This window comes from Sturnira hondurensis, unplaced genomic scaffold (genome assembly GCF_014824575.4).
Source record: "Sturnira hondurensis isolate 20B ecotype Veracruz unplaced genomic scaffold, ASM1482457v3 Scaffold0006505, whole genome shotgun sequence".
In the NCBI taxonomy this organism is placed as follows: Eukaryota; Metazoa; Chordata; class Mammalia; order Chiroptera; family Phyllostomidae; genus Sturnira; species Sturnira hondurensis.
This window is the reverse complement of record NW_028079136.1, coordinates 4,348,058-4,364,518: the sequence shown is the minus strand read 5'-3', so window position 1 is coordinate 4,364,518 and position 16,461 is coordinate 4,348,058. Positions and strand designations below refer to the sequence as shown.

Below are 16,461 nucleotides of genomic sequence, written 5' to 3'. Positions count from 1 at the left end.
TAGGTATTTCAGTTTTAAAAAATAACTAACCACATGAAATACATATTTCTACAAACCGGGTGAACCCAAACAGTGATTTTCTGTGCACAAAGCCACCTCGTGGTCGTTAAAAAATTCACATAAAATAAAGTGAATGACACTACCTAGATCACAGTAGATGCTTAGTGTTACTTGAATTTGAATTTAAAAATTGAATCAACAATATTTCTGGTGGAGACAAGAAAAAACACATAAGAACCTAAAGTTAATTCCTCATAATGGCCTGAAACATGGTGTGAAAGTGAGGACACGGGGTTTTTGAAAGGTGATTCTGTAAAGCACAGAGACATGAGAGCCTGATGAGCTCTCAGTGAGATGACGACAGGAGCACCGCGCTCTCTGCACATAGTAGGTGCCCAGTGAGGGCCCGTTGTAGGGGTACCAATTTTCAGAGGTACTGTCAACAACGGATAAGTTGATATTGTTTAACTCCAAGGCGTGCCATTTGCATGGACAGCAGGGTGTACAGTCAAGTGTGGCTGTCCTGGGTGTTGGCTTCATCCGTTCCACCAAATAAATGCCCTAAGAAATTGAAAGCTAGTTATATAGATGCTATGTCGCCCATAACAAGGAATTCTGTCTGCTTTCACAGAAAATAAGCAAGTATGGAGTAAGAGATGTTTTTGCCATCTGGACACGGTTCAGATGGAATTACATGTAATACGGAGCTCTGGATTTATTTTGTCATGGCCACTCAGACCGCCCTGAACAGGGTGCACAGTGAGGCCCCAAGCCAGAAGACATTGTCATTTCAGTCTGGCTTCAGGTAATTGGGCACTCCTAGCTGGGCTCTGCTGTCAGTGAGCCTTTGAGACAAATTGCAAAATCTGTACAACCATCTGAGAGATGAAGTAGACCCAATGACACTACAGGAGATACTGGTAATTCTCAAAAGTTTGAAAGAGAATCCTTAGAGAAGCAATTCTCAAAACTGAATTTCCAGGTCCCTTTTCTGTGGTTAAAGGGTAAAAGTTCAGTCATAGAATCAGGATCTGAGAAGATCCTGACAAGCCAGAAAGACAGGTTTAATCGAACAGGATGAAATGCAATAGAAAGTAATGTAAGGTTCTATATTTTCATCTGAATATTCTAACTACATATAAACAGACTGGGCGTGGGGGTAGGGATATATTGGAGTGGTAGGTAGCCCATGTGAAAAGAACCTAGAAGTTCAAATTGACGTAAGTTGACAGTTTCTTGTTGTCCCCCCAGACTAAGTGCTGCGTTAACAGAAGTGGGGAATTGAGGAGTATGAGTAAGGTGACAGACCCACTCATTCTAGCAGGAGCATCACAGCAGTTCTGGCCTTCGGGCTGTGAGCGGGAGGTAGACAAAGGTTGGTCAGAGAATGTATGGGGAGGTGTTACAAAGCAGCTCACAGACATGACGGAACGGGAGGTTTGGCCTGGACACAACTTCAAGAGGACCTAAAAGCCACCATTAATATCTGGAAGTTGGTCATGTGTATAAGTGACTAGCCTTGTGTCTTGTTAAGAGGAACAAGAATATGAAGGTGAAATTTTCAAGAGGCCATAGTAAGGAGGGTCCTTTTATTCTTGAATGTTTTAAAATAAAAAGGACTGCTTCCTGAACTCTAGTAGGAGTGCTAGCTTACACTAATAAGGACTTTGACTTTTAAGGGTGGGAATGGATGACACCGAGTTACTCTCCAGTCCCAAACTTCCACAATTCCTTTATCTTCTAGTGGTGACCGTGCATAGGTCACAGCCCTAACACAGGCAGGTGGTGGACAGACTGGCCATGTTCTACCAGGGGTGTTCTACCAGGGGTGCCCAACCTGCAGCCCAGGATGGCTATGAATGCAACCCAACACAAAATCCTAAATTTACTTAAAACCTTTTTTTGTTCATCAGCTTTTGTTAATGTTTGTGTATTTAATGTGTCGCCTGAGATGGCACTTTTTCTTCTAGTGTGGCCCAGAGATGCCAAGAGGTTGATCACCCTTGTCAGTGAAGGAACAGTATTTAGACTTCTCAGACAAAATTCCTGTGAAGATAATGCCCCCACTGGTCTTCGTTAGTGCTGCCAGTTCTTCACTCTGCCTGGGGGATCTGGCGAGGACAGTCACTGTCCTGATTCAGCAGAGGCTGGGCTGTTTCCTCATTTATTCTTCCTGTGTGTCCTGCAGGGCGCCGTGTGCCCGGGCTGGGGGCAGTGGGGGCAGTGGCGGCCCCGGGGAATAAGACAAACTTCCTGCTCCCTTCATGTATGCAGTGCATCTGGGAAGTGAGACAGCAAGCACAAATTATACAACGAGGTATAGGGTCATAATTATAGTTACAGTTTGGACCTATGTCTTGTAAGAGTGAGCTTTTTTTTCTTCATGTAAAATGGTATTGCATTTCCCCACTTAGCTTTGGGGCTATACTTTCCCATTATATTACAGTTCTTCAGAGTCAGGTTGTCTCTTCGAAACACCCTCAGTCTCCTCGTGGGGTATGGACGGGAGGTACTTGTTTAGACTTCAAGGCATTTTCTTTCCCCAAAAGGATACAAAACTCTGAGGAGCCGAGTTGCTCTTTCTCACCAACGCGGTCTTACATGTAGTTACTGGTGCAGTGACTGCTCCTGGGGAGTCTGCTTTCGTACTGTTAACTCCTTATCATTGTAGTGTTTCTGTGGCCACAGTGGCTCATTCTCTTGTGGTTACAATGACTAACTGGAGGTAACACGAGGAGAAGTCTGGGTGAGGAGGAATGGGTATGAACAATCGGACTAGAACGGAACGGGGTCTATGGACTCCCACACTGATCCTTGTATTTATTGCTTATACGAGGGACCACCTGTTTAGAAGCAAGCTAGCAAAGAAACAAAAAGACACACTTTAAAAAGCACACTTCTATCCTCGATTGCTGATTGTACTTCATAATGTAATGTTCCTCGTCTTCTTTTCCCCTAGTAAGTATTTTCCCAAACAACTGTCCTGTTTTATTTTTCTAGCACTGATAAACTTACAGCTGCAACTGACTGAATTCTTTTCTTAGCTCTCAGAGGCGTTTTTTGTTTGTTTGTTTTTGTCATCCACCTTATTGTAAATTCTTCTTTCTTGCAGGTAGGAATGAATTGATAGCCAGATACATCAAACTCAGGACAGGGAAGACGAGGACCAGAAAACAGGTACAGTAATAACCTTACCTGGAAATTGTGCATGTCAGCGAATGGCCCGAGGAGGCATTTTGGCTGCAGTGGCTGTCTGTGCTTTGGCTCCTAGGAGCCCCCAATTTTAGTTCCCTGTAAGGACGTCAGTGATGTTGAATTGGTGTTTTAAATTGGCTCAGTTTTCACTGTTCATCATTTCAGTGACCCTTGACTATGTGGTCTCCAGAATTCTTTTTATGAATTCTTTTATATGCTTGTTTTGGGAAAGTTCTACTAAGGACGGTGTATGAACTGCTCCTGTACTGTACTTCAGAAGCTTTCCTTCTTTCCCAAACCATGCACCTGCAAACACTACAGATGCTGCAGGTGCAGATATGCTTGCAAGTCATGAAAGTTGGAGATTTTTGTGCATTGTAAAATCCTGGAACAATTACATATGAGTCATCATTTCGATGAAAAAGTAACACTAGCAGCCATGAGTACTGGCCTGAATACGGTACTGAATGATGTGCGTCCAGGGAACTGTTGCTCCGTGAGCTGTGGCTTTTTGTCAGTAGCTGCTGTGACTGAAATGAAGTTACGACTTAAATACCTTTGTTCAGAGCAGTATCAGGAATTTTCCTCTGCCCTTGGTCAGAGCTCTGGCTCTCCTGCTTTCGGATATAAAGCAGCCCAAATTTCTGACCCAGTTCAGAACTGGAATGGATGAGAAATTCGTGTTTAACTAAAAGCAAAAGTAAAGTAAGGGTTAAGGGGGGAAAAATCAAGCAAATTTCATTGGTGAGTTGTTAACAGAAAAAAAAAACCCATTTTTTAAATGTTGACTGATGCTGATGGATCTGTGGATTTTAAAAACTATAATCAAACCAAAAGACAAGCTCGACTTTGGTCTCCTTAAGCCTGAGCCGCAGATTCCAGTCCTCTGCTCGGTGATGAGTTGTTTTCCTGAGTGTTTATGACGGGGTTGAGCTCTTCCCCAGGAGTGCTGCATGCGTGTGCCCCAGCCGGAGCCTGGCTGCTGAGTCAGCACAGAAGGAGGTGGCCCCCTGCCAGCGCTCAGACACAGGACATTGTCTATTCAGTGGATGTTCCGCCCACAGTGGACGGTGGTCCTCATTAAGTCCGAGAACCACATAAGAACAAAATTCGGGCGGAAACAAGTAAAAGCAGGAGCCGGATGGAGGGGTGAAGAGGATGGGGGAGTTCCTGCTTCTCCATACTTTAAAAAAAATGCAAATTGAAAAAAAATGATAATTTAAACTCAAAGACAAAGTTAAAGATAAAGGGATCTTTTATGATCATAAACCTGTTTTTTAAAGTTGCTAGACTGTTTGGAATGAATGGATGGTCTCTGTCTGAGTTGCTGAACTTTTACACAGAATGCCCTAAATTCCTGAAACAGGCGAAAACAGACAAGATCTAATTCTCAATACACTGAACGGGCTGGACCTGGGCTGTCCGCAGCTCTGTGAGCTCTGCTCATGTGCCCCACCCCTTCACGGGGGACTCTTCTAAATTTAACCAAGTCCTGTGGAAAGAGATGCAAATTTGTTTACCCAGTGGAATCACTGTGTTTCAGAAGCCAGGCTTGGCTTGGTTTCCACAGCCCGGCATCCTGGGGATGTTTTTAGGCAGCAGTTGGTGATACCTCTCCAATGTGAATTTGTTGTTCAGCAAATCCATGTGGTTTTCAACCCAGATTTTTAACAGGATGGCTGGCTGGCTGTATTCACACTTTGCGCTTTGTAGTAATATGCAAATCCACTTGGCGCCCAGTCAATACCCAAAAGAGTGGAAGGATTAAAGATATTTATAAGGGGGAAAATGCTCTGCTAACTGGGTCTTTCCATTTCACTTTGAGATCTAATTTACATGTCAGTATTATTTTAACATTTGCTACAGAATCCAGAGCTCTTAATGAGATCAGAATACAGCTGATAGCTTCAGCTTCTTGATTCTGCAGAATGTGCTAATTTATGGATCGTCTCTTCTAAATTGAGAAAAAGGGATTTTCCCTCCTGATACTGAGAAGCTATAAATATTTTCATTTACCTCTACCCCCACCTTTTTAATTTTATAAAGAAAACAACCCCACGTTCCCTCTCTCACCCCGTTCCCGTGATTGCTCCCGTGATTGCTCCCGGGTGAGAGAAAACTAGATTAGCCTAAACTTTCCTCCTGAATCGAGTCACTGCAGTGATGACCCAGTCTGAAAAGCTGAGAGCAGCGCTGGGGGCTTGGTGTCTGGCTGGGACTGTGTACTCCTAACTGCAGAGCTTTGTTGCGATGCAAATAACCTCCCCCCCACCCCCACCCCACCCCAAAACCCTCCTAAGGAGTAGCAATTTTATATTTGATTTCCTTTTTTTGTTTTGTTTTGTTTTGTTTTGTTTCCCCTCATAAACCCGAACAATGTAGGTGTCTAGTCATATACAGGTCTTAGCAAGAAAGAAAGTTCGAGAAATTCAAGCCGCCATTAAGGTACGTCTGGCTTGCCCAGTTGTAGGGGGCTTTTCATCTCCATGGTTACAGGCTTTTCCTTTGTTTTCCTCCCTTCCCCTACCCTGCAGGTGTCTAGTCACATTCAGGTTCTTGCCAGAAGGAAATCTCGTGATTTTCATTCCAAGCTAAAGGTATGCGCTTTCCTGCTTTTTGGCTTGTGGTTGCTATGCATCTCACTTCCTGTTTTCCATGGTGACTGGCGAATGCCTGGTGCTGGGATTCTCGTAACCTAGTTTCCTCGCATGTGAGAGCTGTTTACATTTCTTTGTGTCTAATCTCTCTGTTTCTGTACTAGCCTCACAGCGAGCCCAGTGTGTGTGCGCGTGTGTCCCTAATAACAATGCAAATGCAGCAGGAGCTGGTCTTGATAACTTTTCAGCACAGAGACATGATTTTTTTTTTTTAACCTTCAAATGTCCACCAAGCAGCCCTGGGCTAGGAGAGGGAAAAAAGAATCCAGAAACATAAAGTTAGTGTAGAAATTATAAACAAGAATCGTTTCCACAGCAGCCATCATGAAATTGCTTTTAATCAGATATCTAGAAATTAACTTGGGCTTTTGATGTATTTTCAAAAGTGCTCAGGAAAAACACATGCTATTCGTCTAATTTTTCTTGTGTCCTTCCAACACAGAAGAATATTTTCTGCCAGATTTCCTCCACGGTGCTTAACTTAATGTTGTTTTCTAAGTTGAAAAAGAAACTTGAGTTGAGGCCTTAAAAAAAAAATCAAGATAGACCTTAAAAGTGGAAAAGGCCCTGATCAAATCCATATTTGCAATTCCTTTTATAATTAAGTTTACTTTAAAATGTTTTTACACATGCCTCAGTTTCCCATCTCTTAAAATATATTTCATAGCAAAAATGAAGGCAAGGACGGTATTTTCAGTGGCAAGTTCTACCTTCCAGGGTTAGCTCACATGACTTCTTTTTCCCCATAGTAACCTGTTTTAGAAACGCATAGATTGTAGTTTAACGCGAACAGGTTTTGCTTTATGATAAAAATGACTTTGTAGCTCCTGTTGTTGTCTTTCCCATATGTCAAAAAATGGGAAAGACAAAAAATGCTTTTTTGTTCTGTCTCCCCGCCCCCCCATACATTTAGGTAAATTTGTGTTTTCATTGTGAACCTAAAGAAAGAATAAAGCGAGATTTCATAGCACTGAGTGGTGAACTCTGGGACCCTTCCCAAAGCCCTCCAACTTTTTTTATGCAAGCAAGTCTGGCTGTGGAGTAGCAGGCAGTGACTAGGAAGAAGCATTTGGTGTGCCCTCTGCGGTGGGCAGCATGCTGGCTCGCTGGCACGTGTGGCTGATGGTGGCTGGCTTTTAGCTGCACTGGCTGAGCAGTCAAAAAGGCTAAGATAACCTCTTAGATCCTGCTTTTTAACCAAAGGGGCATTCCTCTCTATGTGGATGTAACTCCCGCAGTATTTGCTCACATTCTGACTGTTTCTAGTTTCTCTGAGCTAACAGATTAATGGTGTACAAGAAGTTTACAGACATCAATTTTGTGTTTCCATCTGTGATGTTATAAATTGCTCTATTTCTATGCTGTCTGTGTGGTTCCTGTGGACTCTCCAGGGCGCACGGCCCTGAACCAAAAACCCTCTCAGTGATGAATGATCCTCTCCTGTTCAGAAGGGATCCCCATGGGGTGTGCTCTTTTTCTCTCTCGGTGATTCTAAGAATCTTCCTCAGTGGAAACAATGTTACCTTTACTTTATACATACCACACATAGAAACACACAGTGGTATTTGCGTTTGCTCTTCAAAAATAAAATAAACAAATAAATAAAAGACTTCCCCACACTGGGAACCCTGGCCCACTCTCCTTTGGGGCAAACACAAGGAGGAGGAGGCGGAAGCAGAGGCGGTCGGGTAGCAACTGGCTCAGCGTTTCAGGTCCAAGAACCACCTCCATCTTCTTGTAGTTTCTTTCCTTCCTCCCGGCCACATTATTCTTGGAAAAATGGAGGCCTTTGTTCTTCCCATCAGCTAATACCAGTTGCGTGTTCCAGGCATGGTGCTCATCACGGTGGGCAGTTAACAGCCAACCCCTTATTCACAGAGCTGGCCATGCAGACGGGAATGTGAAATTAGGGCACTGTTGGATAAGGGTCAGCGAACAGAGCCAGAGTAAAACGTGGAGGGAATCTCAGGGACAAGCTGCATGGAGAACATGCTGCTGTCGGGGAACTGCAAGGTGGCAGTCAGTGTGGTGCAGAACCTCTCACCTGTTCACTCGTGTACCCACACTACAGAAAAAGCCTCATTGTTGAGGAATAGTATTTAGGAAACCAGGGTTCCAGCAGCTTAATTGACTTGCCAAAAACTACCACTCCTAGTTCGCGTCAGAGTCAGGATTTGAACTCAGATCTTTCCGAATCCTAAACCACTGCTCTTTCAGAAATAGTGTTTATCCATTAGAGATGGGGGAATGTTTTCAAGTAGAAGGCTTCACACCAGCACGCACTGTAGATAGCCAATCACCCCTCACGCCCCTTAGAACTAGGCAGGCAGCCCTTGCTACCAACCTTTACTTAGCACGCACATTTTAGGAGATGAATATTTAACTTGGAGCTCTTGCTGAAAACATGGACTTCATTTGAGGTAGACACTGGTGATTGTCATAACTAGGGGTGGGGTGACCCCAGCTGCAGAACTGCTGTGTCACCACTCTGAGGGCGTTACGACAGTTGAGAATAAGGCTGCACTTGCCGGCAGAGATGTCACCGCCTTGACCTCCCATGGGCATTTTGTGTTAAAGACACCCTCACCAACCCTCCCAGCCGGCCATTGCCAGGAAATGGACTTGGGTCTGCTGGCCTTATACAGAGTAGATCTCACCGCTCTATCTGTACTCGCCTATGTAGCTCCAGAGTCTAACCTGCGTCTGAGGGAGGTGGGGATGCGCATCTTCGCTGACACCATCGTGGGGTCAGCCCGATAGCCACAGCTTCTTGGCCTCCGCACTAACTAAGGAGATAAATTTGCTATAGAAAGTTGAAGTCATCCCAACTAGCTACCAGGGTAGCTTGTGGGCGGGCACTGAAGGTGGCAGGAAGTACCCAGACTTACAAGAAACACTGTGCTTTGCCTACGAAGATGGATCACGGCTTCCTGGAGATGGTGGCTGGTGACTGACCATCTCAGGACCTATCCTTGCAGTTCCTGCCTCACTCAGCCTCCTCACTATTTCTACATTCTCTGAAGTCCCAGGACTTCTGTTCTCTGGGGTGGACGAAGGCCTGTAGCCCTCCCATGAAGACTGAAGCCAAACTCCATGTCCTGCCCTCTCTTGGAGTTTGAATGAATGGTTTGCTCACACCTGGGGCCCCTGCCCGGTGTGGCTTCCATGGGAGCCCTCTTGCCTATAAGCCTCTCTTCATTTCCCAGGGAAGGGTGTGGTAGAATTTTTTGTCAGGTGATTTTCCAGACTTTTTTTAAGCAGCAAAACTCATGTTTCAGATTGAAATCTTACTTGAAGCCTTCAACATACAAAAGAATAAAGGCGGTTTTAATGGAAGCTCACACTCTTTCATCCTTAGCAGTGGCCTCTTTGGCTGCTCTGGTGAATAAGGTATGAAAAACCACGCTGCTTTAGGCGGAAAGAAAAGGAGGTGGCTGCCTCTCGGCCCACCCTCCCACACTTTACAGGGAAGCTCCGATGCCCCACCTGAAGCCCAGATTGTCTGGTCTGTGTCGCCTGTTCTGCCACGCTCGTCTGCAGAAATAGACTCTGGACGAGAGTGGTCGCTCTCACGCCACAGTTGTGGGTGCGTCACCCTGACGGCAGAAGTCAGGGTTCCAAAGGTCAGCCTCATGTCTTTGCTGGCTGCAGGGCTCTCACAGCCCTCGTTTGTGAGCCATGGCACTCGCCTTTTTGTGCAGACTTTTTAACTTCATTTTCATTTTTATAACAGAACTTGTTATGGTGAAGGTTTAAGATTCCATGTGCGGTAGATTTGAACCTGAAAGCACAGAAGTGATGACTTCATTCAGTCCAGTGAACTTTTCATGAGAATCCACTGTGTTCTGGGCTCCTCAGTAGATGTCAGAGAGTCATCAGCAGGACCTCTGTTCGTGAGGAACACTCAGCTTTTCTGTTGTCTTTGGCTAGCTTTGGGGAGTACAGAAGATTTCCAGTAGATTATCCTCAGCTGGGGGCTGGTGGGGCCCTGTGGGAGAAATTGAACAGAGCGGTGTGAAGATGGCTTAGGGCCAGGATGATTAATTCAGAGGGTGGGGGAGTTAAAGCCTTGTGGAGAGCAGCCCTCAGAACTGAGCGAAGAGGGAGGCAGAGTGTCCACTGAGCAGCAGGGTGTCTGGAGAAGCGTGAAGAACACCACTTTAGCTGGAGGCGCCAGTGGGAGATGCCACTGGGGGAGTCTCACAGGAAGGTCCAGGACCGTCCCAGACAGTGAGGTTCCCCTGTGGGCCATGGGAGCAGCAGGGGTCGTTGATACTTGCTGGTTTAGGGAGCGCTATGAAGTCCAAGTGAGAGAGGTGCGAGGGCCAGGGCCCACCACACACGCTGGGGCCCGGCTCGGGGCCTTCAGTGCTCCTTCTGGCCATTCTGGTCTGGCTCCCCATTCCAGTCCACTCTGAGTGCACTTCCTTCCCCGTTGTTTTTAAAGAGTAAATTATGCTTAAAAGTTTTGTCCTTATTAAGTCTGAAAGTGTGCACTGAAACTTTTCAATAGCACCATTTAAAATGTAGGTTATTTAAGGTTGGGTTTTCTTAAAGTAATGGCAGTTCGCTGAGGGTGTGCATCAAGGTTAACCATAAAGTTTTTATTGTTGCTAAGTTTAAAATGCAACAAAGTTCAAAAGTGCAGAGCGGGCCATATTAAACATCCATGTTTCTGTTACCCGGAAATGCTCATTTTCATTTTGACATGTTTTTAGAAGCCTTTTTTAAGTGGAAGAAATCAAGTGGCTAAAATTATTCTTATGTTCTCTAATTCCTTCAACTCACCCTCACTCCCCAGCCGATCTCAGTCTCCCCCACCCATTCCTCCACCAGCAGTGTCTTTCCTTGCCATTTATTTTTCTGAGAAAAATCAAATCCAATAAACACGGTCTGTTCTCTTTTCCCTGTCATAAAACTAGTCTAGATTGTTGCCCACTGTCTACCATGAATTTGTGCTGAAGCCTCTGGCACACACATCATGAGACTTTTTCTCTACAACTTCCAGCAACCTCACCCAGGATAGACCTAGCCAAGAATTTGGGATGACCTTGGACACAGACACAACCGTAAGGGGAGGTGCAAGGGGCAAGACAACCCAGGGAATAGTGGGGTGCTCTAGAGGTGGTGTGAGGAGGTGAAGAACGAGGCGCAGAGAAACTGGACATCGGGGGAAGGGGCGACAGAATGTGGCTGAGATTCAAGAGCCTGTTGATGTGGATAAGGAAATGCAAGGCATTTGTGACCAGAGTGCCAGATTTGGGGACATCGAACATATACTTTCAGTTTTGTTTTCATTTTTAAAAATTTTAAGAGAGAAGTCAGAGTGCTAACTGCTGCTTGTGAAGAGAACTCACCTTTGAGGGAGTCACTTCTCAGTGATGGGAGTGCCATGGGTTTGGCCCCTGCCCGGGCAGAACCCTTTGGACCCACTGCTTTCCAGGCGTTCAGTGGGTTCTGAGCGACCCACAGGTGTGTGTGTGAGGCCTGGTTCTAGTTATGAAGCAGAGGACGGGTCCGTGCAGTTACTGTGCAAGTCGCTTGTAGGTAGATGGAGCATGCAATTAGGGATTCCTAGAATGGTGGCTTAGAGACCTCTCTCGGACCTTCATCACCACCTGCATCTCCAGCAGTGCCACCTCCACCAGTTTCATTTGCTGTCTAGCATCTCTGCCGGTTCCCTCGTTCCGCCCCTCGCTTCGATGGAGTCGGGAGAGGCAGCAGCCTGTCTGCGAAGACCTGGCCTGAGAGTTTAGAAATTAGTCTGTACCTTGAACTATTTTACTCACTAGCAATTCGTGAAAAGGTCATTAACTACCTTTTTAAGCTCCAGGGATTTATTATCCCCAGCCTGCAGAAGGAGCACAGAGGCCTTCTCCGTGAGTTAGGCAGTCTTCTTTCCTACTTCAGAGTTCCTACTTAGAGTTTGCCACGCTGGATCTCCATGTATTTGATTGTCCTGAGATTGTCCGGGCCCTGCCCAGAGACCACCTTTCCCCAAGCTGCAGAGGCCCGTGGGAGCCACAGCCACACTGGGCACGACCGTCATGCTCCTATGAAGGTGGACCAGGCCATTTCTGGACTAAAGTGTGTGTGGGTGCGCGATGACTCAGGACAGCAGTAAGAAGGGAAGGCTTCAGAACTCTGCCCTAACCTCAGCAGGAATGCATCTTAGACAGTGGACATATTCGTGTCAAGCTCTGAATGTGCATTAAAGAAAAGCCTGTACTTGCTGACATTGCATCATCCCAGTAGAGCAGAAAAAAGCCTGAGTTTCTCTGATTGTGTCCATTCGTCCGGTGACTAATTTATGAGCCACATGTGCTCCCTGAGGCCATTTTCTTCATTCTCACCCTGGTGGCCTTTGTGATTTGATTTCTGAACAGGCCATTCTTCCCAATCTGCCATTTCTTCCAATAAGCAGAGAGCTTAAAGTTCAAATTGTTGATTTAATTCTCCTGAGGAGTTCAAGAACTTCGCTGAGGCATTGCTGCAGCCCACTCCCAAATCCTGCTTGTAGCACCGTGGATTCATCCATGAGTGGGCCTGTCCACTGGGAAGACACGCCTCACTTCATCCACTGGTGCTCCCCACCGCCCTCCGAGCCCCTCAGCGCCATCAGGGGGTGGCCGTTAGCAGTGCACAAGGCAAAGAAAGCCTGGAACAGCCACCTCCTTTGTCTCCGCGCCAGCACCGAGACGCTTGGCCTTGTCGCAGGATTTGGGAAATGATGCATTGCCTTGCCTGGCATTGCCCAGTCTTCGGGGGGTTCTTTTGCATTCATGACATGTACCGTGTCTCCTCAACGATGTTTTCATTACCTTGTTTTTAATTTAACCAAGTTAAAACTAAGATTAGAAGACAGTTAATTTCTCAGGCTTGGGTGTGTTGAAATTAGAACTTCTCAGTGATGTGGTGATGCAGAGCTCACAGTGTAAACCAGAGGGCTGGACCATTTATGTTCCCCTGTGAACTGAGCCAGGTCTGGTTTCTCCTTCTAAGGGTAACAGAAACAGTGTCATTCTACGTTTCTATCCCTTCCAACAGTAATCCCATTGTTGATTAGGATCTAGTGCAGACATAACTGAGAATAACAGTGAGCCCCAAGATCATGTAATCAGGACCAGGGATCCGAAGCATTTGAGGTCTTGAGCAGGAGCGAGCCTGATGGTCAGTCACCTGGGCCCCACAGATACAAGTTCACAGAATGGCAAGGCTGTTGGCACCCGGTCAAGTGCTTGATGCAATTCTCAACCCAGTCCTGTAGTGGGCGCTGTTGCCCTCACTTCATAGATGGGGAATGGCTAGATTTGGTTACGGGTTCTATCTGGCACAAAAGCTCAAGCTCTTTGCATGATGCCATGGTGCCTCCCCAAAGAGTGCTGGTCAAGGATGAGGGTTCCTTTCTTTGGCTTGAGATACCTTTGCATTCTCTCCCCTCAACTGAGCTCTTTTTCATTGTGTCTGGATTAAACAGAGAAGGTGAGTGGTGGGAGTTGTTACTGAGTCTTGGAGCTAAACTTCAGTCTGCCTCCTGCTTGGGTTCCTCTGGCTTTTCAGGGAAGATTTCCTCCCTGCCTCTTACTGTTACCTCTGAAGGGAAGGGGGCTGGATCAGAAGGATGTCTTCTCCCCAGCCCTCAGACTCAGCATTAGCTGATCTAAAACCCAGGCTTCCTGGTGGAGAGTCCACACCTAGAACTAAACCCAGGCTTCCTGGTGGATAGTCCACACCTAGAAATCACTGGGATCCTCTACAATCCCTAATGATGCTAAGCCCCACATCAGAATGAAAGAAAACACCATGGACAATTATAAATGCTAAATATAGCTCAGTACATTTAAAAGTGAACAATAGTAAAAGCCTTGAAACATTTTCCTTTGATGTGAATGGAGCCTTTGGCATTTGGAAATACAATAAGATGAATTAATTGCTCCTCATTACATGGCAAGTCAGGAGAGGTATGAATGTGCCTTCTCTCCTCGGCATTAGCTGTTGCCTGACCGAAATAGCCCCCTTTTGTATTTACTCCTGCTTTCTCTAATAATAAGCAAATTGGAGATCATGGCTAGAAAAATTCAAGTGCCCTTCATCCTTTCTCCAAAACCCTCATAGAGTTGTGTGATGTTTATCCGCTCAGGGGCTACTGCTAATAATTGCAGAGGTCGTGTGAATCCACATAGTGCAAGATTAGAAACAGCATCTGCAAAATTACTTCTTAGAAAAGTATTCTGTTTTATCTTTTTCTGCAAAAGTGATCTTGCAAGCAAATTGCTGTCTTTCCTCTCTTGCACTATATTTTTATATTGCTGGAAAAAGTATAGTTGGAGAGAAACATTGAATAGCTATCAAGAGTCTTGAATCCATGGCCCCCCTTTTTTTTACTTTATTTTTCCTGATGTATTAGGAGACTTCCATGTGAATAAATTAGATTGGAGTCTTTAAATTCTGAAATGAATGGCCCCTGAATAAACTCTTTGGAATATATTGGTTTAGTAAGCTGTTCATTAAAATTTTTATATTTGACAGCTATAATATGGTACATGCAAGCATGTGACCTTTGACACTATTTTTACAATTTGTTTATGGTTAATGCCTACAAATTAGGAAATGGTTGATTCTCCAGAATTACCAACAGCTGGAGAAGCAGAGGAGAAAGGGGAATAAGGCTCCCTGACTATCCAGAAACTGATTCATGACATGCCCATGAGTTTGAGGAGCACACCACTCCAGCCGTGTCATGGGGATGCAGCTGCCTTCCCGCCGCATATATTACATGTAGACACTTCCCAAACATTGGGTACATTTCAACCATTACAAGGAGCAGTCGGCCGTACCCAGAGCTGCAGCAGCAGCCTTGCTGTGCTTCATGAAATATGAAAGCCTGTTTACTTAGTAACAATAACAGTTTGAAAGGCTTCAGGCTGAGGAGTTTGTACTGACACATCCAGCTAGACCCCATGTGGCTGAGGTAGTGAGGCCACTGATAGCGTGGTGTGCAGAAATTGGACAGGGAGGAGAGTTGAGTTGCTACTGGGATGCGCACCCCAAGTTACAGCGCTTCGTCTGCCCTCATTCTCGGGTCAGGTGGGCCATTCGTCCTTAGCAGCCCGTCAGCAGTGGCAGACCTGTGCTGCCTGCTTCATAAACAGTTCCTATATTCCAGGTCATGGGCTTGAGTTAGGGTTTAGTTGGAAAAGGAGGGTTTGCCTCTTCTCATTGCCCCCACATTCAGCTTTCTTGGCCTCATTCTTTGTAATCTTAGGGATAGAGGGACTTAAATTCAGTAATAAGGAGTCATGTGAAGTTGTCCAAGCTTTTTCCTAGGAACCATTTTTCTTGTTCATGCATGCTCATAATGTACACACACACACTCACACACTCAGTGTTTCCTGTAACCTAAGATATCATAGATGATTACTCAGTATTAAAACAGTTTTTTCAAGACAAAACAATGTGCTCATCCTTTGAAATTTGAAAATCTCAGCCTCATCTCATAAATGTTGGTGTAAAAACATTTTAGGATAAAATTATGGTATGCAACGGTAGCATCTATTTTTGAATTTACTTCAGCTCCAGTGTTTGGATAGATTAACAACATGCCCTCCCCTCTCCCCGCTGTAGTCTGGGGATACGAGTGGTGAGGCTAGAGTGGGATGTTTGATAGTCCAGGGTATTAGAATAGAGGAACACGGAGAGGTCATTTACTTAGGTCTGACACTTAGAGTTACAATTTCTTCAAAGCCAGGCATGTATCTCTAGGCCAGAAATGACAATTTGGAGATCCTGCCATTGAACTCTCTCAGCTTGGCGCCCCCCCTTCCTCCCATTTCAGGACGAGTGGGTCTGCAGCCAGGCCGCCTGGCCTGTTCCTGAACTCTCCCTGGTGGGGCTTATTATCCGCAGGGTTACTTTACATTTTACACACACAAAAACCTTGAATCCTTTTAATTTTCAAATGTATATGATATGTAAAGGAGAGAGGTTATGAAATGAAAGGAGTAGTCAGTGTCTCTGCCACAAAAGGTGGGAAATCGCTGGTACAGATATTTTAGTCCATTTGCAGAAAATTGCCTATTCTCAAGTAGGTAGGTCAAGTGCAGAAAGAACCTCTACTTGAGCTGCAATTTCCTCTCCACACTTGGCTTTCTCTCTATTAGGATAGGTGGCCAAGGGCTGCCCAAATTTTAACATTCTGCTGTCTTTTCACTAGCAGTTTCTTGGCTCTATGTATTAAGATGTATTTGCCTGGTGCAGAACTCACACTCATAGCCACAAATACTTTCAGAACCAGAAGAGCCTTAGTTTCGAGAATAGAGTGCAAATCTTGATTATGTAGAAAATTAGAGTCCTAAACAACTTGCCCGAGGTCATACAACTCATCGACACCAGGCCAAGGCAGGTACAGAACCAGGTGTCCAGATTCCTGGCGAGTGGGCCGTTTCCTGGCATAGAGCAAGTTGGTGTGATAGAAGCCTTTGGTTTGCTCTCTTGCTTTTGAACTTTTGTTTTCATTCAAGTACCTCGTGGAGTGATGGGCAGTAAGGGAGTCAAACTTCATTTAACAAAAGAAAAAGGCCACGTTCTGAAGCTCTGTGACATAAACAGC

The 16,461-nt window shown here is 45.3% G+C and overlaps 1 protein-coding gene across 7 annotated transcripts in view; it reads left to right on the top strand.

Moving 5' to 3' along the window:
• Window positions 1–16,461, top strand: part of TEAD1 (TEA domain transcription factor 1) — a 248,421-nt gene that overhangs the window by 167,296 nt on the left and 64,664 nt on the right. For 2 of the 7 annotated variants that reach the window (XM_037050049.1, XM_037050048.1), the window contains exons 3-5: window positions 3,113–3,177; window positions 5,578–5,640; window positions 5,730–5,792. In XM_037050049.1, coding sequence (XP_036905944.1) covers window positions 3,113–3,177; window positions 5,578–5,640; window positions 5,730–5,792 — 191 coding nt within the window. The remainder of the gene's footprint in view (window positions 1–3,112; window positions 3,178–5,577; window positions 5,641–5,729; window positions 5,793–16,461) is intronic. The other 5 variants (XM_037050052.1, XM_037050050.1, XM_037050053.1 and 2 more) reach the window with 3 other exon arrangements.